This window comes from Anopheles coluzzii, chromosome 3, assembly GCF_943734685.1.
Source record: "Anopheles coluzzii chromosome 3, AcolN3, whole genome shotgun sequence".
NCBI classification, from domain to species: domain Eukaryota; kingdom Metazoa; phylum Arthropoda; class Insecta; order Diptera; family Culicidae; genus Anopheles; species Anopheles coluzzii.
The window spans coordinates 91,966,449-91,992,313 of record NC_064671.1 but is presented as its reverse complement, the minus strand read 5'-3'; the positions used below and the strand labels follow the sequence as shown (position 1 = coordinate 91,992,313).

Below are 25,865 nucleotides of genomic sequence, written 5' to 3'. Positions count from 1 at the left end.
AGATATGTCAGTGGAAGAACGCCGCATTCAACTAGTGCTGCATCGGTTGGACTGGTTCTGAAGCAGCCCGATATGTAATTGACGGCCCGGTGGTACGGTGGAGCGATTTGTTGGATAAGATCTGTGGAAGTTAGTGAGGCAATCTCCGACCCGTACAGCAGCCGCGGCAAGAACCAGCCCTTTAGGACTGCCAACAGCGCTGGGCGAGGGGTGTTATTCTGTGCCAACGTACGGATAATATTTAAGCGAGGTATGGTGCGTCTTTTAATTTCCCTGCAGTGGGGCCCAAAGGTGAGTTTTTTATGAAAAATAATACCCAATTTGATTTTTTATTGTAATTTTATGACGGTTGCGGACACGCGTGACTCCGCTTGGTATGTGTAGGATTTGACTTTTTGAAGCCGCTATGGAGTTGGTCCACTGGTGTACTGGTTGTTGTAATTTGCGTCGTGTAGTCTTGGCGTAATGGAGTGTGGAAACCAGTATGATGTCGTCAGCGTAGAGAAAGGTGTGTATTTTGACTGGGATAGATAGTAGGAGGGATTCGATGTGGTTGATGAGGAAGAGGGTGGGTGATAAGGAAGACCCTTGCGGTACTCCGTTCTCTAGTGGGAAGGGCGGCGGGAGGTGTGGGAGCCAAAGAGGATTTTGAATGTGTGATCAGTTAAACAATTTTGTAAGAAGGCCGTTAACCGGCATTAAGCCAATTGGTCCAGTATATGATACTGCCGTGTGCGGTCAAAGGCCTTCTACAGGTCAATGTGTTTGCCTTTGTTTCTTGCATTGAAGAAACACTGCTCTAATGTCGCAAGGTATGTTTCCATACTCTTGCCGGGTCGGAAGGCGTGTTGGTGTTTGTAGAGGAGTTTGCGGTCTTCAAGCTTTGTGATGAGCCTCTTATTAAGGATAAGAGGAGAGGTGTTAGCTGCAGGGTTAGTTTGCTCGCCGAATGTTTATGCATAGAGTTAGTACCGAATATCGAAAGCAGAAGTCTAGTTCGTTAGCGTTAGATCGGTATCAGACTTTCGCTCAGTTACTTTCGCTTGCGGGATTTGTGTTTCCCGCCTTTTGGTGGTTTTACTTTCGGTGGTGTGTTGTTGTTGCCGGGAGAAATTTCCTGCTTAATGATTGAGCCAGTGGAAGCATCAGTGGAGGTTGAGGAGGGAGTTTTTCGTTCCGGTGTGACCGGGGCAGAGGTGTTCGAGTCCTTGTTCGTTGATGTGTTAGTGTCCGTGTTTGTGTTGATTGTGTCTATGCTTTTACTGTTCGAGTCGGCGTTTTCGGTGTCATTGTCTTTGCGTCGGGTTTGGATCTGGCTTTTCAAGAAGTCACGTTCCTCAATCACTTGCTGGAACTTTACGAAGGCCGAATTTAACATGGCCTTTAACTTTTCTATTGTTGCGTCGCGTTCGGCCAGTGCCGTGTCGTTTTGTTGTTGTTGGTGGTGGTGGTGGTGGTGGTGTTTTTGTTGGTGTTGTTGTTGAGCGCCGGTCAGTCGCTTTTGGACGCCGGACTCGCCATTTTGACTATACAGTCTGCGAGCTTCGGAGTAGGTAATCCCACACTGTGCCGTTTTGTGAGCGTGGATGGGAATTATTTGCACCGGGGTACCATCGATTAATTTATTAATCTTTAGCAGCTTGTCGAACTGCTCCCGACTCTGCGTTCTCATTAAGAGCTTGAACTGTGAACCCCTTTCGATCGGCACGCAATGCTCGATGGGACCGACGAACGGCGAGAGGCTTTTCTCGATCAAAAACGCGTTCTTCGGAATGGCAAAACCCTTCTGGGGCGCCAAAATCAAATATCGCGGTTCGCCCTGTACGTCCGCTGGATCCATCCAGTCGGGGACCTGACGACCACTTTTACTCGGGCCCGCCATCTTGCGGGCCTCACTGCACCAAGTCGCACCAAGACGCAAGTTTGCTGTTGTCCGTTGGCACAAAATAATCCCCCCACACAAGCACTAGTCTAACAGTCACCAAAAATAACCGGTACTCACCGCTGGCAAACGGTCACGAGGCAGAAAATCCACACTCCCTAGGCTCCCAAGCTCCCCGGGTGATGGCGTCGGTTTGTGGCGTCGGTTGAGCAATGGCGTCGCAGAATACTGGGCACGGGAAATCGCAGCGTGTTCACTCTCCGAATGCTAGAACACAATTGAACAGGATTTGATGCTTTTTTTTGGTTGGCACCACGCGAATTTTCAAAAAGCCCACGCAAAGCTCCCACTCTCACCCCTCGGTCCACGCGAGATGCAGCGATGATGCGTGCGTGTCCTGCGCAGCACTCTCAGCGCGGCGTGAAGGTGCGAAAGAGACGACGCTATGGAAGCATGCAAAAAGCGCCCAGAGCTGGAAGCTTCAAATGCTTTCGCTATCGTCGTGGGCAAAACGCTAGGATTGAAAACGATCTATTTGTTTGCATATTTCGATAAAAGTGAGTAATTCGCATTTTACGTTCATGTAATTGCAGGCATTACTAAACCGGGGAACAGTTTCTCGATTCGACACACCTGCACAGACCTGCTTTCGGACGCAGTGCTTTCGGACGCAGTGACAGCGAACGTCAGTGTTTTGCTGTGCGGTCGGTCGCTGGAGCACATTGAAGGTAAACATTGGAAAGGAAAGTTGGGATAAGGTGCAGTGAAGTTGTGCTTGTTTCGATGGGAAAGATGAGGCTGTCTGAGCGAATGGTTCAAAATAATCTACTCCCGTACTCGAAGGTGCTGGTTTGCTCACACGACAACGGGTGAGAATGTGTGACAACGAAACGAGCTTCTGCCGGGACAGCAGCCGTACAAAAGGTAATCATTGCTTCACCGTCTGATGGTCAGCATTTTGTTGAATCGTTTTCTTCGTTTTAGGAAATATCTCCATCTCTCCGTTTGGGACAGTTGCTGCGCGAAAGGACAAAGGCTGTGTAGCAGCACAATTCCACTACGGCACGAACGGGTGGTCGTCCCGAGCTGCATGTCCAGCTTAAGCTTCGGCACCGGTCCAAACGATCATCTACTCGTCCAGGAGCAGCAACAGCAGCAGCAGCAAGCACCACCGAATGGGTTCAACGGTTCAACGGTCCACACACGGTAGGAAGTAAGGGACGTATTTGCCAGAAGGAAATCAGTGCTGTTCTTCTGGTAGGTGTATCTCGCTGAAGAAAAGGAAAATGTCTATGGGAAAGGTCCCCAAATGAGCGGTGTGTGTGTGGAGAGAACGAAAGAAGCAGCAAAAAGATGAACATACATTATGTCAATCCGTATTGGTGTGAATGTGTTCCTTGCCCACACGGGAAGGAACGCAAAATAAAGAAGAAAATATGTTTATAACGAACACACGTAAGCGTAAGGACGGTGGCGATTGTTTGAAAGAAAAGGCCTCCTTTGATTGCGAAACCGAACAGGAGCAAAGGAGACAAAGGAACAGTTTGGACAAGTTTGGACCGATCGGTGGCGGTGTGTTGCGAAAGAATGCAAGTGAGGGAGAACAGGACAGTTTCTTCGAACAGGTGAAGCTCTGTGGAGTTGCCGTTGGGGTCAAACGGATGGATATCGATGGCAGCCAGAGTGAAAAGTTGTGATGAAGCGGAACCAAAGCGACCAAGAGAAGTGGACATCGAAACCTTTTTCTTTCAACCATTTTCCCAATAACCCAACAACGAGCGAGGTAAGTTTTAGAGAGTATTTACATACATTTATTCTTCTTCGTAGTAGGGTGGTTGTTCAGAATGCATAAAATTGTGTTCCGAGCGAGTAACTTACAGCTAGGAGAAACGCTTAACAGCTAGATAATAGGGTGTACGTGACCGTACTGCACACGGAACTGGTCGCTTTCTGGTCCACACACTCATCCTGGGTAGTCGTCCGCCGTTCCATGACCGTGCACACAGCCTCCACTCCGCCGTCCCCCATCGCTTACTTGGAACTGGTGTACTTGGTGACGGCCTTGGTGCCCTCGGACACGGCGTGCTTGGCCAGCTCGCCGGGGAGCAACAGTCGCACCGCCGTCTGGATCTCGCGGGACGTGATGGTGGAGCGCTTGTTGTAGTGCGCCAGGCGGGACGCTTCCGCCGCGATCCGCTCGAAGATGTCGTTCACGAAGCTGTTCATGATGCTCATCGCCTTGGAGGAAATGCCGGTGTCCGGGTGCACCTGCTTCAGCACCTTGTAGATGTAGATGGCGTAGCTCTCCTTGCGGGTCTTGCGCTTCTTCTTCTTGTCCGACTTGGAGATGTTCTTCTGCGCCTTGCCGGACTTCTTAGCTGCCTTGCCGCTGGTCTTCGGGGCCATTTTGCTTTGGGACTTCGAGCTGAGCGGACGTGTTTGCAGTAGAACAGATGAAATTCGCAGATTTCCAAAGAAAATGTATAGAAATGTTCACTTTTGTTCGCCTTTCTTTTCTTTTACTTATTTTTATAGAGACTTTGAGGACTAGCTCATTCGCCTCTTTTGGTGGATTATATATCATCCAGTAACATGGTCTCTTTTAGATAACTTATAACTTTCATTTCTGTTTTTGTATCGTTCTGTAAGACCTGTTCGATGTGTTTTGATAAATTGAGTTTGGCTCTTGTATTATCGTACTCTGGGCATTCAATCAGTAAGTGTTTAACTGTGGTGTCTGCGGCGCAATACGGGCAGATTGGAGGGTTTTCGTTATTTAAGATATGGCGATGCGTGAGACGTGTGTGACCAATTCTTAATCTGGTTAAAATTCTTTGATGGCTTCTGGAAGGGTGGTCAGTCCATGGATCTATTGCTGTTTTTATGTACTTTAGGTGTTTGTCGTTGGATTGTACCCATTCTGTTGTCCAATGTATTTTGATCTGATTGTGGAGCCAACGACTAAAGTCGGCTCTGGACAATTTGTTGTTTTGAGTTGCAGGTAATAGTCGGGCTTCGTTGGCCAGTCTATCGGCATGGTCATTTCCAGGGATCCCTTTGTGGCTGGGGATCCAGCAGAAACTGATGTGTCTGATGTTAGAAAGTTGCTCTATTTGTTGAATGTATGGGTTTTTGAAGTTGCCATGTTCTATAGCTTTTAATACAGATGCGCTGTCTGTGAAGATAACACATTCTGTGTTTGGAGGTGCTATTTCTTCTGCTGCTTTAATGATTGCTATTGCTTCCGCTGAGAAAATGGTGGTGTGACAAGGCAATCTTAGTTTTAGGCATCTATTTTGAGTGTAAACTGCACAACCGGCGTTAGGTGATAAAACGGATCCATCAGTGTAGATTTGATAATGGTTTTTGTATTTGTCGGCAATTTCGATAAAATGCTGCAGTATAACCGAATTATTGTTGTTGTTCTTGCTAATGTGTTGCATCGACCAGTCTACCTTGATGGTGGGATTGTACCACGGTTTTAACTTATTTTTGTTGATGGTGAGTATTTGTGGAAATTCCAGGCCTATGGTGAGTTTCATGTTGTATTTTGCTCGTCGAATAAAAGAGCTGGCTTTGATTTTTCCTTCTACTAATCTGCCTGCCATGTTGGATATTTTCTGTGTTATCAGATATTTCAGTGGAAGAACGCCGCATTCAACTAGTGCTGCTTCGGTTGGACTGGTTTTGAAGCAACCCGATATGTGCTTGACGGCCCGGTGGTATAGTGGAGCGAACTGTTGGATAAGATCTGTGGAACCTAGTGAGGAAATCTCCGCCCCGTACAGCAGCCGCGGCAAGAACCAGCCCTTTAGGACTGCCAACAGCGCTGGGCGAGGGGTGTTATTCTGTGCCAACGTACGGATTATATTTAAACGAGGTATGGTGCGTCTTTTAATTTCCCTGCAGTGGGGCCCGAAGGTAAGTTTTTTGTCGAAGATAATGCCCAGTATGGAGGCTTGTTTGACTTCCTGTATTTTTTGACCTTGTATTTTGATTTTAGGACGGTTGCGGACACGTGTGACTCCGCTTGGTATATGTAAAATTTTACTTTTTGAAACCGCTATAGAATTGCCGGTCCAGTTGGTCCACTGGAAAACCTTGTTGACAGCATGCTGTAGCTTGAGTCGTGCGGTCTTGGCGTAGTGGTGTGTGGAAACTAGTATTATGTCGTCGGCGTAAAGAAAAATGTGTACGTTTGTGGGGAGGGATAGTAATAGGGATTCGATGCTTATAAGGAAGAGGGTGGGAGACAAAGAAGACCCTTGCGGAACTCCGTTCTCTAGAGGGAAAGGGCGGGAAGTGTACGAGCCTAGCAGGATTTTAAATGTCCGATCGGTTAGGAATTGTTGCAGAAATGCCGTTAAGCGGCCACCTATGCCCCATTTTGCCAATTGATCTAATATGTAATATCGCCAGGTGCGGTCAAAGGCCTTTGACAGGTCAATGATTGCGCAGATAATGTGTTTTCCTTTGTTCCTTGCTGTAGAGAAACACTGCTCTAATGCCGCAAGGTATGTTTCCATACTCTTGCCGGGTCGAAAGGCGTGTTGGTGTTTGTTGAGGAGTTTACGGTCTTCGAGCTTCGTAATGAGTCTCCGGTTGACCATTTTCTCCATCACCTTGCAGGTGCAAGGGAGTAGAGAGATGGGCCGGTAGCTATTGGCACTATTGCTGGGTTGATTAGGTTTGGGGATAGGCACTATCAGACTATTTTTCCATTCTGATGGGATGTTTCCGGTGGTCCAGATATTGTTGTAAATAGCGAGCAAACGGTAATGAGCAATGAGAGGTAGATTTTTGAGCAAAGGGTAGCCGATATTGTCGGCACCGGCAGAGTTTCCCTGGCAGCTGTTAAGTGCCCAGTGGAGCTCTCTTATGGAAAACAGTTGATTGTACGATTTGTGGTTTGTGTCAGGAAAAGAGATCGGAAGGTTGGACTCGGTATTTATTTTGTGAGCTATGAAACTGGTAGAGTAGTTTTTGGTGGCTGAGGAGTTGTAGAAGTGATTGCCGAGTGTTTGGGCAATTTCGGGTGTGGATGTAATTGGTTGGTTGTTTTCGATCAAAGTGAAGATAGAGGATGGGTTTTTCCCAGACATGTAGTTTATCTGTCCCCAGACCTGTTTGAGTGTACTGGATGTCTTGATACTGTGCGCCAAGCTAGTCCAACCGGAGGCCTTAGCCTCCTGGATGGCTCGCTTAGCTTTGGAGTTGGCTATGCGATATAGGCTGGCTAGATGAGGTGTGATGGGGTTGTTGGGAATACGAGTGCTTCGCCGCAGTTTGCGAAGGGCGGATCTGCGTTCTTTGATGGCTAATTGAACGTTCTTGTTCCACCAGGGTACGGATTTGCCGGATTTAAAACCTTTTGTAATAGGAATACTGAGTTTGGCTGCTTTTAAGATTAGGTTGTGGAGCTCGTCTATTGTCATGTCGTTGTTGGCCGAGATGTGTGAGTCTATTGTTTGCTGGTATAGCGACCAATTGGCCTGTTCATATTTCCAACGAGGTCGGGATGTTGGTCTAGCGTCTATTTGGCTGTGTTGAATAAAAATTGGAAAATGGTCACTGCCGTGAAGGTCGGGGGCTATGGACAGTTTGAATTGAGAGCAAATATCGTTCGATACTGCACAGTGGTCTAGAGTGGATTCCTTTCCATCAGCGGGAGAAATGCGAGTGGGTTGCTGATTTTGAAGCACATACATGCTGTTAAGCTCAAAGTAAGCATACAGCAGTTTGCCGCGTGGAGTACACTTATCGTTGCCCCACGCTGTGTGGGAGCAGTTTAAATCGCCAATTATTATCTTAGGGTGGTCGGTTTGCATGGCTACGCTATTGAGGTCGTTTGTTAGGTAGAGAAATGATGAATGGGGAATGTAGCTATTGATGATGGTCACTGTGCGGGGATATTTTATTTTCACGGCTATTACTGGGAGTGGTGAATTGATGGGGACGAATTCGTGGTCGATTGTTTTTAAAACGCCTATTGCTATGTTGTGGTGAATGTTGTTGAAATTTTTAAAATACCATTGGTATTGCGCGAAGGAAGTGTTAAAAGCAGGTGGAATAAACATTGTTTCTTGGAGTGTGATTATATATGGTTGGTGTTTAGTTACTAAGGTTTGTAATTCGTCAATGTTTGAATTAAGGCTTCTGATGTTCCAGTTGAGGATAAGCGGAGAGATGTTAGCTGTAGAATTGTTTGTGTTGTGGAATTTTAATTATTCGAATAAATAGTGCCAAGTATCGAGAGCAGAAGTCTAATTCGAAGCGTTAGGTCAGTGTCTAAAGCCTAGTTTTCGCTTTTGGGATCTACGTTTTCCCCTTTTGTGCGATTTTGTTTTCGATGGTGTACTGTTGTTGCCGTGAGGAATTTTCTCTTCGCTTGTTGTGTCGACGGTGCTATAGGATGAGGATGAGGGGGAGGCTTTTCGTTTCGGTCCGATCGGGGTAGAAGTCTTCGAGTCTTTTTGCGTAGCTGCGTTTGCGTCCGTGTTCGTGTTGTTGTTCGCGTTAGTGTTGTTTGTGTCGATGTTCTGTTCCACGTTAGTTTCCATGTTTGGGCTCGAGTTCGCGTCAGCGTTGCTGTCGCTGTTCGAGTCCGTGTGGTTCGAGTCCGAGTGATTCGAATCGGTGTTTTCGGTGTTCTTGTCCTTGCGTCGGGATTGGACCTGGCTTTTGAAGAAGTCGCGTTCCTCAATCAATTCCTGGATCTTTGCAAAGGCCGAGTTTAACATGGTCTTTAGCTTTTCTATTGTTGCGTCGCGTTCGGCCGGTGCCGTGTCATTTTGTTGTGGTTGTTGTTGCAGTGGTTGTGGTTGTTGTGGTTGTTGCTGAGCATTAGCCAGTCGCTTTTGGACGGCGGACTCTTGTACCTGACTGTATATTTTGCGCGCTTCTGGGTAGCTGATACAGTTATCCACCTTGATGCGGATAATGTTCTGTTCGGCCAGATAGACCGGGCAGGAGCGGTTCAGGGTAGCGTGATCTCCTTTGCAGTTTTTGCATCGGGGTGGGTTGTTGCAAGATCCATGCTCCGGCATTGAGCAGTTCGGGCAGGCTGGAGCAGAATTGCACCGAGCCGTGGTGTGTCCCACAATCAAGCATTTAAAGCATATCATGGGCCGGGGGTAGTAGGGACGCGTGCGCACCGAGATGCAGCCAACGCGCACCTCCTCCGGAACCGTGACCGAGTCGACACGTAGTAGGTAGGCGTTGGTCGGTTTCACCGCACCGTCCACCTTGCGCATGAACCGCTTCACCTCCACGATTTTTGTTCCCTCGATTTGGGCCAGAATCTCTTCGTCCGTTAGTCCGTCCAGACACGGAGTGACCATCACACACTGTACGGTATTGCGAGCTCGGTCAGAGGTGATTTCCACCGGGGTACCATCGATCAGTTTCTTGATCGCAAGCAGTTTGTCGAACTGCTCACGACTGCGTGTTTTCATGAGATATCGCGCGCCCTGGTCCATCGGCACGCAAGGCTCGATGGGACCGACGAACGGCGAGAGGCTTTTCTCGATCAAAAACGCGTTCTTCGGAATGGCAAAACCCTTCTGGGGCGCCAAAATCAGATAGCGCAGTTCGCCGTGTACGTTCGCTGGATCGAGCCATTCGGGGGCCTGACGACCCCTTTTATTCACTGGGGGGGGACCGTGTCCCCACCCGCCTCCACTCGGGCCCGCCATCTTGCGGGCCTCACTGCACCAAGTCGCACCAAGACGCAAGTTTGCTGTTGTCCGTTGGCACAAAATAATCCCCCCACACAAGCACTAGTCTAACAGTCACCAAAAATAACCGGTACTCACCGCTGGCAAACGGTCACGAGGCAGAAAATCCACACTCCCTAGGCTCCCAAGCTCCCCGGGTGATGGCGTCGGTTTGTGGCGTCGGTTGAGCAATGGCGTCGCAGAATACTGTGCACGGGAAATCGCAGCGTGTTCACTCTCCGAATGCTAGAACACAATTGAACAGGATTTGATGCTTTTTTTTGGTTGGCACCACGCTTCAAGCCCTTCCCCTCAGTGCGAATTTTCAAAAAGCCCACGCAAAGCTCCCACTCTCACCCCTCGGTCCACGCGAGATGCAGCGATGATGCGCACGTGTCCTGCGCAGCACTCTCAGCCCGGCGTGAAGGTGCGAAAGAGACGACGCTATGGAAGCATGCAAAAAGCGCCCAGAGCTGGAAGCTTCCAATGCTTTCGCTATCGTCGTGGGCAAAACGCTAGGATTGAAAACGATCTATGTGTATGCATATTTCGATAAAAGTGAGTAATTCGCATTTTACGTTCATGTAATTGCAGGCATCACTAAACCGGGGAACAGTTTCTCGATTCGACACACCTGTACAGGCCGTACTTTCGGGCGCAGTGACAGCGTACGTCAGTGTTTTGCTGTGCGGTCGGTCGCTAGCTGGAGCTTATTGAAGGTAAACATTGGAAAGGAAAGTTTGGATAAGCTGCAGTGAAGTTGTGCTTGTTTCGATGGGAAAGATGAGGCTGTCTGAGCGAATGGTTCAAAATAATCTACTCCCGTACTCGAAGGTGGTGGATTGCTCACACGACAACGGGTGAGAAAGTGAGACAACGAAACAAGCTGCTGACGGGGCAGCAGTCGTACAAAAGGTAATCATTGCTTTACCGTCTGGTGGTCAGCATGTTGTTGATTCGTTTCCTTCGTTTTAGGAAATATCTCCATCTCTCCGTTTGGGACAGTTGCTGCGCGAAAGGACAAAGGCTGTGTAGCAGCACAATTCCACAACGGCCCGAACGGGTGGTCGTACCGAGCGTTATTTGTTTTATTGACAGAAAACCTACCTCAGCGAATGCCGAACAACAATCTGCACCTGTACTCGAAAGTGCTGGTGGCTCACACGACAACGGGCGAGAAACGTCCCATACCTGTGTGTCAACGGCTAGAGTGGGAATATCCGGTCACGCTGAACATGTCCAGCTTAAGCTTCGGCACCGGTCCAAACGATCATCAAAGGGTAAACTCTACATTATCAAAATATGATGAGCATTTTTTAAGTCATTTCCTTCGTTTTAGATAGTAATGCTTCACTAGGCGCCAACGATGAACCGGACGTGCCCGGATGGCGCAACAAGAAAACGGATAAAATCCCCCCGAAAGCACCACCGAATGGGCGGTCCATACACGGTAGGAAGTAAGAGACGTATTTGCCAGAAGGAAATGGGGGCTATTCTTCTGGTAGGTGTATCTCGCTGAAGAAAAGGAAAATGTTTATGGGAAAGGTCCCCAAATGAGCGGTGCGTGTGTGGAGAGAGCAACAGCAAAAGATGAACATACATTATGTCAATCCGAATTGGTGTGAATGTGTTCCTAGCCCACACGGGGAGGAACGCAAAATAAAGAAGACAATATGTTTATAACGAACACACGTAAGCGCAAGGACGGTGGCGATTGCTTGAAAGAAAAGGCCTCCTTTGATTGCGAAACCGAACAGGAGCAAAGGAGACAAAGGAACAGTTTGGACAAGTTTGGACCGATCGGCGGCGGTGTGTTGCGAAAGAAAAGAAGTGAGGGAGAACGGAACAGTTTCTTCGAATCTGTGGAGTTGCCGTTGGGGTCAAACGGATGGATCAGTGAATCAATGGCAGCCAGTGCGAAAAGTTGTGATGAAGCGGAACCAAAGCGACCAAAAGAAGTGGACATCAAAACCTCTTTCTTTCAACCATTTCCCCAATAGCCCAACAACGAGTGAGGTAAGTTTTAGAGAGTATTTACATACATTTATTCTTCTTCGTAGGTGGTTGTTCAGAATGCATAAAATTGTGTTCCGAGCGAGTAACTTACAGCTAGGAGAAACGCTTAACAGCTAGATAATAGGGTGTACGTGACCGTACTGCACACGGAACTGGTCGCTTTCTGGTCCACACACTCGTCCTGGGTAGTCGTCCGCCGTTCCATGACCGTGCACACAGCCTCCACACAACACCCATCGCTTACTTGGAACTGGTGTACTTGGTGACGGCCTTGGTGCCCTCGGACACGGCGTGCTTGGCCAGCTCGCCGGGGAGCAACAGTCGCACCGCCGTCTGGATCTCGCGGGACGTGATGGTGGAGCGCTTGTTGTAGTGCGCCAGGCGGGACGCTTCCGCCGCGATCCGCTCGAAGATGTCGTTCACGAAGCTGTTCATGATGCTCATCGCCTTGGAGGAAATGCCGGTGTCCGGGTGCACCTGCTTCAGCACCTTGTAGATGTAGATGGCGTAGCTCTCCTTGCGGGTCTTGCGCTTCTTCTTCTTGTCCGACTTGGAGATGTTCTTCTGCGCCTTGCCGGACTTCTTAGCTGCCTTGCCGCTGGTCTTCGGGGCCATTTTGCTTTGGGACTTCGAGCTGAGCGGACGTGTTTGCAGTAGAACAGATGAAATTCGCAGATTTCCAAAGAAAATGTATGAAGCTGTTCACTTTTTGTTCGCCGTTTAGTTTAGTTTTACTTATTTTTATAGAGACTTTGAGGTCTTGCTCATTCGCCTCTTTAGGTGGATTATATATCATCCAGTAACATGGTCTCTTTTAGATAACTTATTACTTTCATTTCTGTTTTTGTATCGTTCTGTAGGACATGTTCCGATGTTGTATTAATCCAGCAATTGTCTCTTTCAGGTAATCCATTACTTTCGCTTATAGTATGTCGTTTTCAGAAGTTGTACGGTTTGCTTTGGTAAGTTGAGCTGAGTTGAGTTATGACTCTTATGTTTTCATATTTTAAGCAATTCAGTTAAAGGTGCTTGACTGTAATGCTGGTAATCCATTATTTTCACTTTATAGATAGTTTGTCGTTTCCAGAGGCTGTACGGTTTGCTTTGGTGAGTTGAGTTGAGTTTGACTCTTATGTTAGCATATTCAGAACAATTCAGTTGACTGTAGTGTTCTGCGATGACTAATCTGCGATGACTTCGTGGAAGGATAATCTGCCCATGAGTCTATTTGATGCTGAGATTGTACCACGGTTTTGCTTATATTCCTGGACAGTCGTGTTCTATGGTGAAATCCATGTTATACTAGCTCTTTGTATGAGAGTTGGCTTGATGATCCTTTCTTTTATTGTTCTGCTTGACAGCCCGACAGTGTAGTGGAGCGAACTGTTGGATAAAGAACTAAGAAACCTAGTGAGGTAACCTCCGCCCCGTACAGCGGCCGCGGCAAGAACCAGCCCTTTGGGACTGCCGACAGCGCCCTGGGAGGGGTGCTATTCTGTGCCAACTTACAAATTGTGTTTAAACGAGGTATGATGCATTTTTGATATTCTTGCAGTGAGGCCCGAAGGCACGATTTGGTCGAAAAATAATGCTCGGTATGGAGGTTTATTTGATTACTTGTATTTTTTTTAATAAAATACCATTGGTATTGGGTGAAGGGATTGTTAAAAATAGGTGGAATAGGCATTGTTTTTTTTTTGTGTGATTATATATGGTTGGTGTTTAGTTGCTAAGGTTTGTAATTCGTCAATGTTTGAATTAAGGCTTCTGATGTTCCAGTTGAGGATAAGCGGAGAGATGTTAGCAGTAGAGTTGTTTGTGTTGTGGAATTTTAATTATTCAAATAAATAGTGCCAAGTATCGAGAGCAGAAGTCTAATTCGAAGCGTTAGGTCAGTGTCTAAAGCCTAGTTTTCGCTTTTGGGATCTGCGTTTTCCCCTTTTGTGCGATTTTGTTTTCGATGGTGTACTGTTGTTGCCGTGAGGAATTTTCTCTTCGCTTGTTGTGTCGACGGTGCTGTAGGATGAGGATGAGGGGGAGGCTTTTCGTTTCGGTCCGATCGAGGTAGAAGTCTTCGAGTCCTTTTGCGTAGCTGTGTTTGCGTCCGTGTTCGTGTTGTTGTTCGCGTTAGTGTTGTTTGAGTCGATGTTCTGTTCCCCGTTAGTGTCCATGTTTGGGCTCGAGTTCGCGTCAGCGTTGCTGTCGCTGTTCGAGTCCGTGTGGTTCGAGTCGGCGTTTTCGGTGTGCTTGTTCTTGCGTCGGGATTGGAGCTGGCTTTTCAAGAAGTCACGTTCCTCAATCACTTGCTGGAACTTTGCGAGAATCGAATTTAATTTCGAGTTAATGTGTGCATTCATAGCCGTTAACTGTTCTATTTTGGCGTCGCGTTCGGCCAGTGCCGTGTCGATTTGTTGTTGTTGCAGTGGTTGTGGTTGTGGTTGTGGTTGTGGTGGTTGTTGTTGTTGCAGTGGTTGTGGTTGTTGTGGTTGTTGCTGTGCATTAGCCAGTCGCTTTTGGACGGCGGACTCTTGTACCTGACTGTATATTTTGCGCGCTTCTGGGTAGCTGATACAGTTATCCACCTTGATGCGGATAATGTTCTGTTCGGCCAGATAGACCGGGCAGGAGCGGTTCAGGGTAGCGTGATCTCCTTTGCAGTTTTTGCATCGGGGTGGGTTGTTGCAAGATCCATGCTCCGGCATTGAGCAGTTCGGGCAGGCTGGAGCAGAATTGCACCGAGCCGTGGTGTGTCCCACAATCAAGCATTTAAAGCATATCATGGGCCGGGGGTAGTAGGGACGCGTGCGCACCGAGATGCAGCCAACGCGCACCTCCTCCGGAACCGTGACCGAGTCGACACGTAGTAGGTAGGCGTTGGTCGGTTTCACCGCACCGTCCACCTTGCGCATGAACCGCTTCACCTCCACGATTTTAGTTCCCTCGATTTGGGCCAGAATCTCTTCGTCCGTTAGTCCGTCCAGACACGGAGTGACCATCACACACTGTACGGTATTGCGAGCTCGGTCAGAGGTGATTTCCACCGGGGTACCATCGATCAGTTTCTTGATCGCAAGCAGTTTGTCGAACTGCTCACGACTGCGTGTTTTCATGAGATATCGCGCGCCCTGGTCCATCGGCACGCAAGGCTCGATGGGACCGACGAACGGCGAGAGGCTTTTCTCGATCAAAAACGCGTTCTTCGGAATGGCAAAACCCTTCTGGGGCGCCAAAATCAGATAGCGCAGTTCGCCGTGTACGTTCGCTGGATCGAGCCATTCGGGGGCCTGACGACCCCTTTTATTCACTGGGGGGGGACCGTGTCCCCACCCGCCTCCACTCGGGCCCGCCATCTTGCGGGCCTCACTGCACCAAGTCGCACCAAGACGCAAGTTTGCTGTTGTCCGTTGGCACAAAATAATCCCCCCACACAAGCACTAGTCTAACAGTCACCAAAAATAACCGGTACTCACCGCTGGCAAACGGTCACGAGGCAGAAAATCCACACTCCCTAGGCTCCCAAGCTCCCCGGGTGATGGCGTCGGTTTGTGGCGTCGGTTGAGCAATGGCGTCGCAGAATACTGTGCACGGGAAATCGCAGCGTGTTCACTCTCCGAATGCTAGAACACAATTGAACAGGATTTGATGCTTTTTTTTGGTTGGCACCACGCTTCAAGCCCTTCCCCTCAGTGCGAATTTTCAAAAAGCCCACGCAAAGCTCCCACTCTCACCCCTCGGTCCACGCGAGATGCAGCGATGATGCGCACGTGTCCTGCGCAGCACTCTCAGCCCGGCGTGAAGGTGCGAAAGAGACGACGCTATGGAAGCATGCAAAAAGCGCCCAGAGCTGGAAGCTTCCAATGCTTTCGCTATCGTCGTGGGCAAAACGCTAGGATTGAAAACGATCTATGTGTATGCATATTTCGATAAAAGTGAGTAATTCGCATTTTACGTTCATGTAATTGCAGGCATCACTAAACCGGGGAACAGTTTCTCGATTCGACACACCTGTACAGGCCGTACTTTCGGGCGCAGTGACAGCGTACGTCAGTGTTTTGCTGTGCGGTCGGTCGCTAGCTGGAGCTTATTGAAGGTAAACATTGGAAAGGAAAGTTTGGATAAGCTGCAGTGAAGTTGTGCTTGTTTCGATGGGAAAGATGAGGCTGTCTGAGCGAATGGTTCAAAATAATCTACTCCCGTACTCGAAGGTGGTGGATTGCTCACACGACAACGGGTGAGAAAGTGAGACAACGAAACAAGCTGCTGACGGGGCAGCAGTCGTACAAAAGGTAATCATTGCTTTACCGTCTGGTGGTCAGCATGTTGTTGATTCGTTTCCTTCGTTTTAGGAAATATCTCCATCTCTCCGTTTGGGACAGTTGCTGCGCGAAAGGACAAAGGCTGTGTAGCAGCACAATTCCACAACGGCCCGAACGGGTGGTCGTACCGAGCGTTATTTGTTTTATTGACAGAAAACCTACCTCAGCGAATGCCGAACAACAATCTGCACCTGTACTCGAAAGTGCTGGTGGCTCACACGACAACGGGCGAGAAACGTCCCATACCTGTGTGTCAACGGCTAGAGTGGGAATATCCGGTCACGCTGAACATGTCCAGCTTAAGCTTCGGCACCGGTCCAAACGATCATCAAAGGGTAAACTCTACATTATCAAAATATGATGAGCATTTTTTAAGTCATTTCCTTCGTTTTAGATAGTAATGCTTCACTAGGCGCCAACGATGAACCGGACGTGCCCGGATGGCGCAACAAGAAAACGGATAAAATCCCCCCGAAAGCACCACCGAATGGGCGGTCCATACACGGTAGGAAGTAAGAGACGTATTTGCCAGAAGGAAATGGGGGCTATTCTTCTGGTAGGTGTATCTCGCTGAAGAAAAGGAAAATGTTTATGGGAAAGGTCCCCAAATGAGCGGTGCGTGTGTGGAGAGAGCAACAGCAAAAGATGAACATACATTATGTCAATCCGAATTGGTGTGAATGTGTTCCTAGCCCACACGGGGAGGAACGCAAAATAAAGAAGACAATATGTTTATAACGAACACACGTAAGCGCAAGGACGGTGGCGATTGCTTGAAAGAAAAGGCCTCCTTTGATTGCGAAACCGAACAGGAGCAAAGGAGACAAAGGAACAGTTTGGACAAGTTTGGACCGATCGGCGGCGGTGTGTTGCGAAAGAAAAGAAGTGAGGGAGAACGGAACAGTTTCTTCGAATCTGTGGAGTTGCCGTTGGGGTCAAACGGATGGATCAGTGAATCAATGGCAGCCAGTGCGAAAAGTTGTGATGAAGCGGAACCAAAGCGACCAAAAGAAGTGGACATCAAAACCTCTTTCTTTCAACCATTTCCCCAATAGCCCAACAACGAGTGAGGTAAGTTTTAGAGAGTATTTACATACATTTATTCTTCTTCGTAGGTGGTTGTTCAGAATGCATAAAATTGTGTTCCGAGCGAGTAACTTACAGCTAGGAGAAACGCTTAACAGCTAGATAATAGGGTGTACGTGACCGTACTGCACACGGAACTGGTCGCTTTCTGGTCCACACACTCGTCCTGGGTAGTCGTCCGCCGTTCCATGACCGTGCACACAGCCTCCACACAACACCCATCGCTTACTTGGAACTGGTGTACTTGGTGACGGCCTTGGTGCCCTCGGACACGGCGTGCTTGGCCAGCTCGCCGGGGAGCAACAGTCGCACCGCCGTCTGGATCTCGCGGGACGTGATGGTGGAGCGCTTGTTGTAGTGCGCCAGGCGGGACGCTTCCGCCGCGATCCGCTCGAAGATGTCGTTCACGAAGCTGTTCATGATGCTCATCGCCTTGGAGGAAATGCCGGTGTCCGGGTGCACCTGCTTCAGCACCTTGTAGATGTAGATGGCGTAGCTCTCCTTGCGGGTCTTGCGCTTCTTCTTCTTGTCCGACTTGGAGATGTTCTTCTGCGCCTTGCCGGACTTCTTAGCTGCCTTGCCGCTGGTCTTCGGGGCCATTTTGCTTTGGGACTTCGAGCTGAGCGGACGTGTTTGCAGTAGAACAGATGAAATTCGCAGATTTCCAAAGAAAATGTATGAAGCTGTTCACTTTTTGTTCGCCGTTTAGTTTAGTTTTACTTATTTTTATAGAGACTTTGAGGTCTTGCTCATTCGCCTCTTTAGGTGGATTATATATCATCCAGTAACATGGTCTCTTTTAGATAACTTATTACTTTCATTTCTGTTTTTGTATCGTTCTGTAGGACATGTTCCGATGTTGTATTAATCCAGCAATTGTCTCTTTCAGGTAATCCATTACTTTCGCTTATAGTATGTCGTTTTCAGAAGTTGTACGGTTTGCTTTGGTAAGTTGAGCTGAGTTGAGTTATGACTCTTATGTTTTCATATTTTAAGCAATTCAGTTAAAGGTGCTTGACTGTAATGCTGGTAATCCATTATTTTCACTTTATAGATAGTTTGTCGTTTCCAGAGGCTGTACGGTTTGCTTTGGTGAGTTGAGTTGAGTTTGACTCTTATGTTAGCATATTCAGAACAATTCAGTTGACTGTAGTGTTCTGCGATGACTAATCTGCGATGACTTCGTGGAAGGATAATCTGCCCATGAGTCTATTTGATGCTGAGATTGTACCACGGTTTTGCTTATATTCCTGGACAGTCGTGTTCTATGGTGAAATCCATGTTATACTAGCTCTTTGTATGAGAGTTGGCTTGATGATCCTTTCTTTTATTGTTCTGCTTGACAGCCCGACAGTGTAGTGGAGCGAACTGTTGGATAAAGAACTAAGAAACCTAGTGAGGTAACCTCCGCCCCGTACAGCGGCCGCGGCAAGAACCAGCCCTTTGGGACTGCCGACAGCGCCCTGGGAGGGGTGCTATTCTGTGCCAACTTACAAATTGTGTTTAAACGAGGTATGATGCATTTTTGATATTCTTGCAGTGAGGCCCGAAGGCACGATTTGGTCGAAAAATAATGCTCGGTATGGAGGTTTATTTGATTACTTGTATTTTTTTTAATAAAATACCATTGGTATTGGGTGAAGGGATTGTTAAAAATAGGTGGAATAGGCATTGTTTTTTTTTTGTGTGATTATATATGGTTGGTGTTTAGTTGCTAAGGTTTGTAATTCGTCAATGTTTGAATTAAGGCTTCTGATGTTCCAGTTGAGGATAAGCGGAGAGATGTTAGCAGTAGAGTTGTTTGTGTTGTGGAATTTTAATTATTCAAATAAATAGTGCCAAGTATCGAGAGCAGAAGTCTAATTCGAAGCGTTAGGTCAGTGTCTAAAGCCTAGTTTTCGCTTTTGGGATCTGCGTTTTCCCCTTTTGTGCGATTTTGTTTTCGATGGTGTACTGTTGTTGCCGTGAGGAATTTTCTCTTCGCTTGTTGTGTCGACGGTGCTGTAGGATGAGGATGAGGGGGAGGCTTTTCGTTTCGGTCCGATCGAGGTAGAAGTCTTCGAGTCCTTTTGCGTAGCTGTGTTTGCGTCCGTGTTCGTGTTGTTGTTCGCGTTAGTGTTGTTTGAGTCGATGTTCTGTTCCCCGTTAGTGTCCATGTTTGGGCTCGAGTTCGCGTCAGCGTTGCTGTCGCTGTTCGAGTCCGTGTGGTTCGAGTCGGCGTTTTCGGTGTGCTTGTTCTTGCGTCGGGATTGGAGCTGGCTTTTCAAGAAGTCACGTTCCTCAATCACTTGCTGGAACTTTGCGAGAATCGAATTTAATTTCGAGTTAATGTGTGCATTCATAGCCGTTAACTGTTCTATTTTGGCGTCGCGTTCGGCCAGTGCCGTGTCGATTTGTTGTTGTTGCAGTGGTTGTGGTTGTGGTTGTGGTTGTGGTGGTTGTTGTTGTTGCAGTGGTTGTGGTTGTTGTGGTTGTTGCTGTGCATTAGCCAGTCGCTTTTGGACGGCGGACTCTTGTACCTGACTGTATATTTTGCGCGCTTCTGGGTAGCTGATACAGTTATCCACCTTGATGCGGATAATGTTCTGTTCGGCCAGATAGACCGGGCAGGAGCGGTTCAGGGTAGCGTGATCTCCTTTGCAGTTTTTGCATCGGGGTGGGTTGTTGCAAGATCCATGCTCCGGCATTGAGCAGTTCGGGCAGGCTGGAGCAGAATTGCACCGAGCCGTGGTGTGTCCCACAATCAAGCATTTAAAGCATATCATGGGCCGGGGGTAGTAGGGACGCGTGCGCACCGAGATGCAGCCAACGCGCACCTCCTCCGGAACCGTGACCGAGTCGACACGTAGTAGGTAGGCGTTGGTCGGTTTCACCGCACCGTCCACCTTGCGCATGAACCGCTTCACCTCCACGATTTTAGTTCCCTCGATTTGGGCCAGAATCTCTTCGTCCGTTAGTCCGTCCAGACACGGAGTGACCATCACACACTGTACGGTATTGCGAGCTCGGTCAGAGGTGATTTCCACCGGGGTACCATCGATCAGTTTCTTGATCGCAAGCAGTTTGTCGAACTGCTCACGACTGCGTGTTTTCATGAGATATCGCGCGCCCTGGTCCATCGGCACGCAAGGCTCGATGGGACCGACGAACGGCGAGAGGCTTTTCTCGATCAAAAACGCGTTCTTCGGAATGGCAAAACCCTTCTGGGGCGCCAAAATCAGATAGCGCAGTTCGCCGTGTACGTTCGCTGGATCGAGCCATTCGGGGGCCTGACGACCCCTTTTATTCACTGGGGGGGGACCGTGTCCCCACCCGCCTCCACTCGGGCCCGCCATCTTGCGGGCCTCACTGCACCAAGTCGCACCAAGACGCAAGTTTGCTGTTGTCCGTTGGCACAAAATAATCCCCCCACACAAGCACTAGTCTAACAGTCACCAAAAATAACCGGTACTCACCGCTGGCAAACGGTCACGAGGCAGAAAATCCACACTCCCTAGGCTCCCAAGCTCCCCGGGTGATGGCGTCGGTTTGTGGCGTCGGTTGAGCAATGGCGTCGCAGAATACTGTGCACGGGAAATCGCAGCGTGTTCACTCTCCGAATGCTAGAACACAATTGAACAGGATTTGATGCTTTTTTTTGGTTGGCACCACGCTTCAAGCCCTTCCCCTCAGTGCGAATTTTCAAAAAGCCCACGCAAAGCTCCCACTCTCACCCCTCGGTCCACGCGAGATGCAGCGATGATGCGCACGTGTCCTGCGCAGCACTCTCAGCCCGGCGTGAAGGTGCGAAAGAGACGACGCTATGGAAGCATGCAAAAAGCGCCCAGAGCTGGAAGCTTCCAATGCTTTCGCTATCGTCGTGGGCAAAACGCTAGGATTGAAAACGATCTATGTGTATGCATATTTCGATAAAAGTGAGTAATTCGCATTTTACGTTCATGTAATTGCAGGCATCACTAAACCGGGGAACAGTTTCTCGATTCGACACACCTGTACAGGCCGTACTTTCGGGCGCAGTGACAGCGTACGTCAGTGTTTTGCTGTGCGGTCGGTCGCTAGCTGGAGCTTATTGAAGGTAAACATTGGAAAGGAAAGTTTGGATAAGCTGCAGTGAAGTTGTGCTTGTTTCGATGGGAAAGATGAGGCTGTCTGAGCGAATGGTTCAAAATAATCTACTCCCGTACTCGAAGGTGGTGGATTGCTCACACGACAACGGGTGAGAAAGTGAGACAACGAAACAAGCTGCTGACGGGGCAGCAGTCGTACAAAAGGTAATCATTGCTTTACCGTCTGGTGGTCAGCATGTTGTTGATTCGTTTCCTTCGTTTTAGGAAATATCTCCATCTCTCCGTTTGGGACAGTTGCTGCGCGAAAGGACAAAGGCTGTGTAGCAGCACAATTCCACAACGGCCCGAACGGGTGGTCGTACCGAGCGTTATTTGTTTTATTGACAGAAAACCTACCTCAGCGAATGCCGAACAACAATCTGCACCTGTACTCGAAAGTGCTGGTGGCTCACACGACAACGGGCGAGAAACGTCCCATACCTGTGTGTCAACGGCTAGAGTGGGAATATCCGGTCACGCTGAACATGTCCAGCTTAAGCTTCGGCACCGGTCCAAACGATCATCTACTCGTCCAGGAGCAGCAACAGCAGCAGCAGCAAGCACCACCGAATGGGTTCAACGGTTCAACGGTCCACACACGGTAGGAAGTAAGGGACGTATTTGCCAGAAGGAAATCAGTGCTGTTCTTCTGGTAGATGTATCTTGTTGAAGAAAAGGAAAATGTTTATGGGAAAGGTCCCCAAATGAGCGGTGCGTGTGTGGAGAGAGCAACAGCAAAAGATGAACATACATTATGTCAATCCGTATTGGTGTGAATGTGTTCCTTGCCCACACGGGGAGGAACGCAAAATAAAGAAGGCAATATGTTTATAACGAACACACGTAAGCGTAAGGACGGTGGCGATTGCTTGAAAGAAAAGGCCTCCTTTGATTGCGAAACCGAACAGGAGCAAAGGAGACAAAGGAACAGTTTGGACAAGTTTGGACCGATCGGTGGCGGTGTGTTGCGAAAGAATGGAAGTGAGGGAGAACGGGACAGTTTCTTCGAATGTGTTGGATCTCTGTGGAGTTGCCGTTGGGGTCAAACGGAGGGATCAGTGAATCGATGGCAGCCAGTGCGAAAAGTTGTGATGAAGCGGAACCAAGAGTGAACCAAAGCGACCAAGAGAAGTGAAAATTCCAACATTTTTCTTTCAACCATTTCCCCAATAACCCAACAACGAGTGAGGTAAGTTTTAGAGAGTATTTACATACATTTATTCTTCTTCGTAGGTGGTTGTTCAGAATGCATAAAATTGTGTTCCGAGCGAGTAACTTACAGCTAGGAGAAACGCTTAACAGCTAGATAATAGGGTGTACGTGACCGTACTGCACACGGAACTGGTCGCTTTCTGGTCCACACACTCATCCTGGGTAGTCGTCCGCCGTTCCATGACCGTGCACACAGCCTCCACTCCGCCGTCCCCCCATCGCTTACTTGGAACTGGTGTACTTGGTGACGGCCTTGGTGCCCTCGGACACGGCGTGCTTGGCCAGCTCGCCGGGGAGCAACAGTCGCACCGCCGTCTGGATCTCGCGGGACGTGATGGTGGAGCGCTTGTTGTAGTGCGCCAGGCGGGACGCTTCCGCCGCGATCCGCTCGAAGATGTCGTTCACGAAGCTGTTCATGATGCTCATCGCCTTGGAGGAAATGCCGGTGTCCGGGTGCACCTGCTTCAGCACCTTGTAGATGTAGATGGCGTAGCTCTCCTTGCGGGTCTTGCGCTTCTTCTTCTTGTCCGACTTGGAGATGTTCTTCTGCGCCTTGCCGGACTTCTTAGCTGCCTTGCCGCTGGTCTTCGGGGCCATTTTGCTTTGGGACTTCGAGCTGAACGGACGTGTTTGCAGGAGAGCAGATGAAATTCGCAGATTTCCAAGGAAAATGTATAGAATTGTTCACTTTTGTTCGCCGTTAGTTAGTTTTACTTATTTTTATAGAGACTTTGAGGTCTTGCTCATTCGCCTCTTTAGGTGGATTATATATCATCCAGTAACATGGTCTCTTTTAGATAACTTATTACTTTCATTTCTGTTTTTGTATCGTTCTGTAGGACATGTTCCGATGTTGTATTAATCCAGCAATTGTCTCTTTCAGGTAATCCATTACTTTCGCTTATAGTATGTCGTTTTCAGAAGTTGTACGGTTTGCTTTGGTAAGTTGAGCTGAGTTGAGTTATGACTCTTATGTTTTCATATTTTAAGCAATTCAGTTAAAGGTGCTTGACTGTAATGCTGGTAATCCATTATTTTCACTTTATAGATAGTTTGTCGTTTCCAGAGGCTGTACGGTTTGCTTTGGTGAGTTGAGTTGAGTTTGACTCTTATGTTAGCATATTCAGAACAATTCAGTTGACTGTAGTGTTCTGCGATGACTAATCTGCGATGACTTCGTGGAAGGATAATCTGCCCATGAGTCTATTTGATGCTGAGATTGTACCACGGTTTTGCTTATATTCCTGGACAGTCGTGTTCTATGGTGAAATCCATGTTATACTAGCTCTTTGTATGAGAGTTGGCTTGATGATCCTTTCTTTTATTGTTCTGCTTGACAGCCCGACAGTGTAGTGGAGCGAACTGTTGGATAAAGAACTAAGAAACCTAGTGAGGTAACCTCCGCCCCGTACAGCGGCCGCGGCAAGAACCAGCCCTTTGGGACTGCCGACAGCGCCCTGGGAGGGGTGCTATTCTGTGCCAACTTACAAATTGTGTTTAAACGAGGTATGATGCATTTTTGATATTCTTGCAGTGAGGCCCGAAGGCACGATTTGGTCGAAAAATAATGCTCGGTATGGAGGTTTATTTGATTACTTGTATTTTTTTTAATAAAATACCATTGGTATTGGGTGAAGGGATTGTTAAAAATAGGTGGAATAGGCATTGTTTTTTTTTTGTGTGATTATATATGGTTGGTGTTTAGTTGCTAAGGTTTGTAATTCGTCAATGTTTGAATTAAGGCTTCTGATGTTCCAGTTGAGGATAAGCGGAGAGATGTTAGCAGTAGAGTTGTTTGTGTTGTGGAATTTTAATTATTCAAATAAATAGTGCCAAGTATCGAGAGCAGAAGTCTAATTCGAAGCGTTAGGTCAGTGTCTAAAGCCTAGTTTTCGCTTTTGGGATCTGCGTTTTCCCCTTTTGTGCGATTTTGTTTTCGATGGTGTACTGTTGTTGCCGTGAGGAATTTTCTCTTCGCTTGTTGTGTCGACGGTGCTGTAGGATGAGGATGAGGGGGAGGCTTTTCGTTTCGGTCCGATCGAGGTAGAAGTCTTCGAGTCCTTTTGCGTAGCTGTGTTTGCGTCCGTGTTCGTGTTGTTGTTCGCGTTAGTGTTGTTTGAGTCGATGTTCTGTTCCCCGTTAGTGTCCATGTTTGGGCTCGAGTTCGCGTCAGCGTTGCTGTCGCTGTTCGAGTCCGTGTGGTTCGAGTCGGCGTTTTCGGTGTGCTTGTTCTTGCGTCGGGATTGGAGCTGGCTTTTCAAGAAGTCACGTTCCTCAATCACTTGCTGGAACTTTGCGAGAATCGAATTTAATTTCGAGTTAATGTGTGCATTCATAGCCGTTAACTGTTCTATTTTGGCGTCGCGTTCGGCCAGTGCCGTGTCGATTTGTTGTTGTTGCAGTGGTTGTGGTTGTGGTTGTGGTTGTGGTGGTTGTTGTTGTTGCAGTGGTTGTGGTTGTTGTGGTTGTTGCTGTGCATTAGCCAGTCGCTTTTGGACGGCGGACTCTTGTACCTGACTGTATATTTTGCGCGCTTCTGGGTAGCTGATACAGTTATCCACCTTGATGCGGATAATGTTCTGTTCGGCCAGATAGACCGGGCAGGAGCGGTTCAGGGTAGCGTGATCTCCTTTGCAGTTTTTGCATCGGGGTGGGTTGTTGCAAGATCCATGCTCCGGCATTGAGCAGTTCGGGCAGGCTGGAGCAGAATTGCACCGAGCCGTGGTGTGTCCCACAATCAAGCATTTAAAGCATATCATGGGCCGGGGGTAGTAGGGACGCGTGCGCACCGAGATGCAGCCAACGCGCACCTCCTCCGGAACCGTGACCGAGTCGACACGTAGTAGGTAGGCGTTGGTCGGTTTCACCGCACCGTCCACCTTGCGCATGAACCGCTTCACCTCCACGATTTTAGTTCCCTCGATTTGGGCCAGAATCTCTTCGTCCGTTAGTCCGTCCAGACACGGAGTGACCATCACACACTGTACGGTATTGCGAGCTCGGTCAGAGGTGATTTCCACCGGGGTACCATCGATCAGTTTCTTGATCGCAAGCAGTTTGTCGAACTGCTCACGACTGCGTGTTTTCATGAGATATCGCGCGCCCTGGTCCATCGGCACGCAAGGCTCGATGGGACCGACGAACGGCGAGAGGCTTTTCTCGATCAAAAACGCGTTCTTCGGAATGGCAAAACCCTTCTGGGGCGCCAAAATCAGATAGCGCAGTTCGCCGTGTACGTTCGCTGGATCGAGCCATTCGGGGGCCTGACGACCCCTTTTATTCACTGGGGGGGGACCGTGTCCCCACCCGCCTCCACTCGGGCCCGCCATCTTGCGGGCCTCACTGCACCAAGTCGCACCAAGACGCAAGTTTGCTGTTGTCCGTTGGCACAAAATAATCCCCCCACACAAGCACTAGTCTAACAGTCACCAAAAATAACCGGTACTCACCGCTGGCAAACGGTCACGAGGCAGAAAATCCACACTCCCTAGGCTCCCAAGCTCCCCGGGTGATGGCGTCGGTTTGTGGCGTC

The 25,865-nt window shown here is 48.5% G+C and overlaps 9 protein-coding genes across 30 annotated transcripts in view; 1 reads left to right on the top strand and 8 right to left on the bottom strand.

The window, feature by feature from the left end:
• LOC120958494 (membrane-bound transcription factor site-1 protease) overlaps positions 1 to 25,865 on the top strand; it is a 42,226-nt gene that overhangs the window by 7,062 nt on the left and 9,299 nt on the right. For 4 of the 22 annotated variants that reach the window (XM_049609629.1, XM_049609625.1, XM_049609626.1 and 1 more), the window contains exons 5-6: positions 3 to 250; positions 385 to 508. The gene's annotated coding sequence lies outside the window, so the exon portion shown is untranslated. Of the gene's footprint in view, positions 1 to 2; positions 292 to 384; positions 509 to 2,475; positions 2,807 to 2,866; positions 3,333 to 10,191; positions 10,513 to 10,572; positions 10,878 to 10,936; positions 11,103 to 15,578; positions 15,900 to 20,965; positions 21,287 to 21,346; positions 21,960 to 25,865 lie in introns of those variants that run through there. The other 18 variants (XM_049609627.1, XM_049609611.1, XM_049609614.1 and 15 more) reach the window with 16 other exon arrangements.
• On the bottom strand, positions 3,667 to 4,384 carry LOC125907443 (histone H2B). The gene has a single exon (XM_049609637.1). The coding sequence runs from the start codon at positions 4,286 to 4,288 to the stop codon at positions 3,914 to 3,916; it is 375 nt and encodes a 124-aa protein (XP_049465594.1). The 5' UTR covers positions 4,289 to 4,384; the 3' UTR covers positions 3,667 to 3,913.
• Positions 4,318 to 15,405, bottom strand: LOC125907439 (uncharacterized). Its single transcript, XM_049609631.1, has 2 exons — positions 12,477 to 15,405; positions 4,318 to 4,533 (listed from the first exon to the last, which is right to left on the bottom strand). Exon 1 carries the CDS (start codon positions 14,961 to 14,963, stop codon positions 13,506 to 13,508), a length of 1,458 nt encoding a protein of 485 aa, XP_049465588.1. The 5' UTR covers positions 14,964 to 15,405; the 3' UTR covers positions 4,318 to 4,533; positions 12,477 to 13,505.
• On the bottom strand, positions 8,164 to 9,576 carry LOC125907363 (uncharacterized). The gene is made up of 2 exons (XM_049609030.1): positions 8,761 to 9,576; positions 8,164 to 8,598 (listed from the first exon to the last, which is right to left on the bottom strand). The coding sequence occupies exons 1-2, from the start codon at positions 9,574 to 9,576 to the stop codon at positions 8,164 to 8,166; spliced, it is 1,251 nt and encodes a 416-aa protein (XP_049464987.1).
• Positions 11,615 to 12,299, bottom strand: LOC125907441 (histone H2B). Its single transcript, XM_049609633.1, has one exon. The coding sequence runs from the start codon at positions 12,226 to 12,228 to the stop codon at positions 11,854 to 11,856; it is 375 nt and encodes a 124-aa protein (XP_049465590.1). The 5' UTR covers positions 12,229 to 12,299; the 3' UTR covers positions 11,615 to 11,853.
• Positions 17,002 to 17,687, bottom strand: LOC120958496 (histone H2B). Its single transcript, XM_040381347.2, has one exon. It carries the CDS (start codon positions 17,613 to 17,615, stop codon positions 17,241 to 17,243), a length of 375 nt encoding a protein of 124 aa, XP_040237281.1. The 5' UTR covers positions 17,616 to 17,687; the 3' UTR covers positions 17,002 to 17,240.
• On the bottom strand, positions 18,893 to 20,350 carry LOC125907362 (uncharacterized). Its single transcript, XM_049609029.1, has 2 exons — positions 19,535 to 20,350; positions 18,893 to 19,312 (listed from the first exon to the last, which is right to left on the bottom strand). The coding sequence occupies exons 1-2, from the start codon at positions 20,348 to 20,350 to the stop codon at positions 18,893 to 18,895; spliced, it is 1,236 nt and encodes a 411-aa protein (XP_049464986.1).
• LOC125907442 (histone H2B) lies at positions 22,312 to 22,950 on the bottom strand. Its single transcript, XM_049609635.1, has one exon. The coding sequence runs from the start codon at positions 22,928 to 22,930 to the stop codon at positions 22,556 to 22,558; it is 375 nt and encodes a 124-aa protein (XP_049465592.1). The 5' UTR covers positions 22,931 to 22,950; the 3' UTR covers positions 22,312 to 22,555.
• Positions 24,205 to 25,662, bottom strand: LOC120959353 (uncharacterized). Its single transcript, XM_049609028.1, has 2 exons — positions 24,847 to 25,662; positions 24,205 to 24,624 (listed from the first exon to the last, which is right to left on the bottom strand). The coding sequence occupies exons 1-2, from the start codon at positions 25,660 to 25,662 to the stop codon at positions 24,205 to 24,207; spliced, it is 1,236 nt and encodes a 411-aa protein (XP_049464985.1).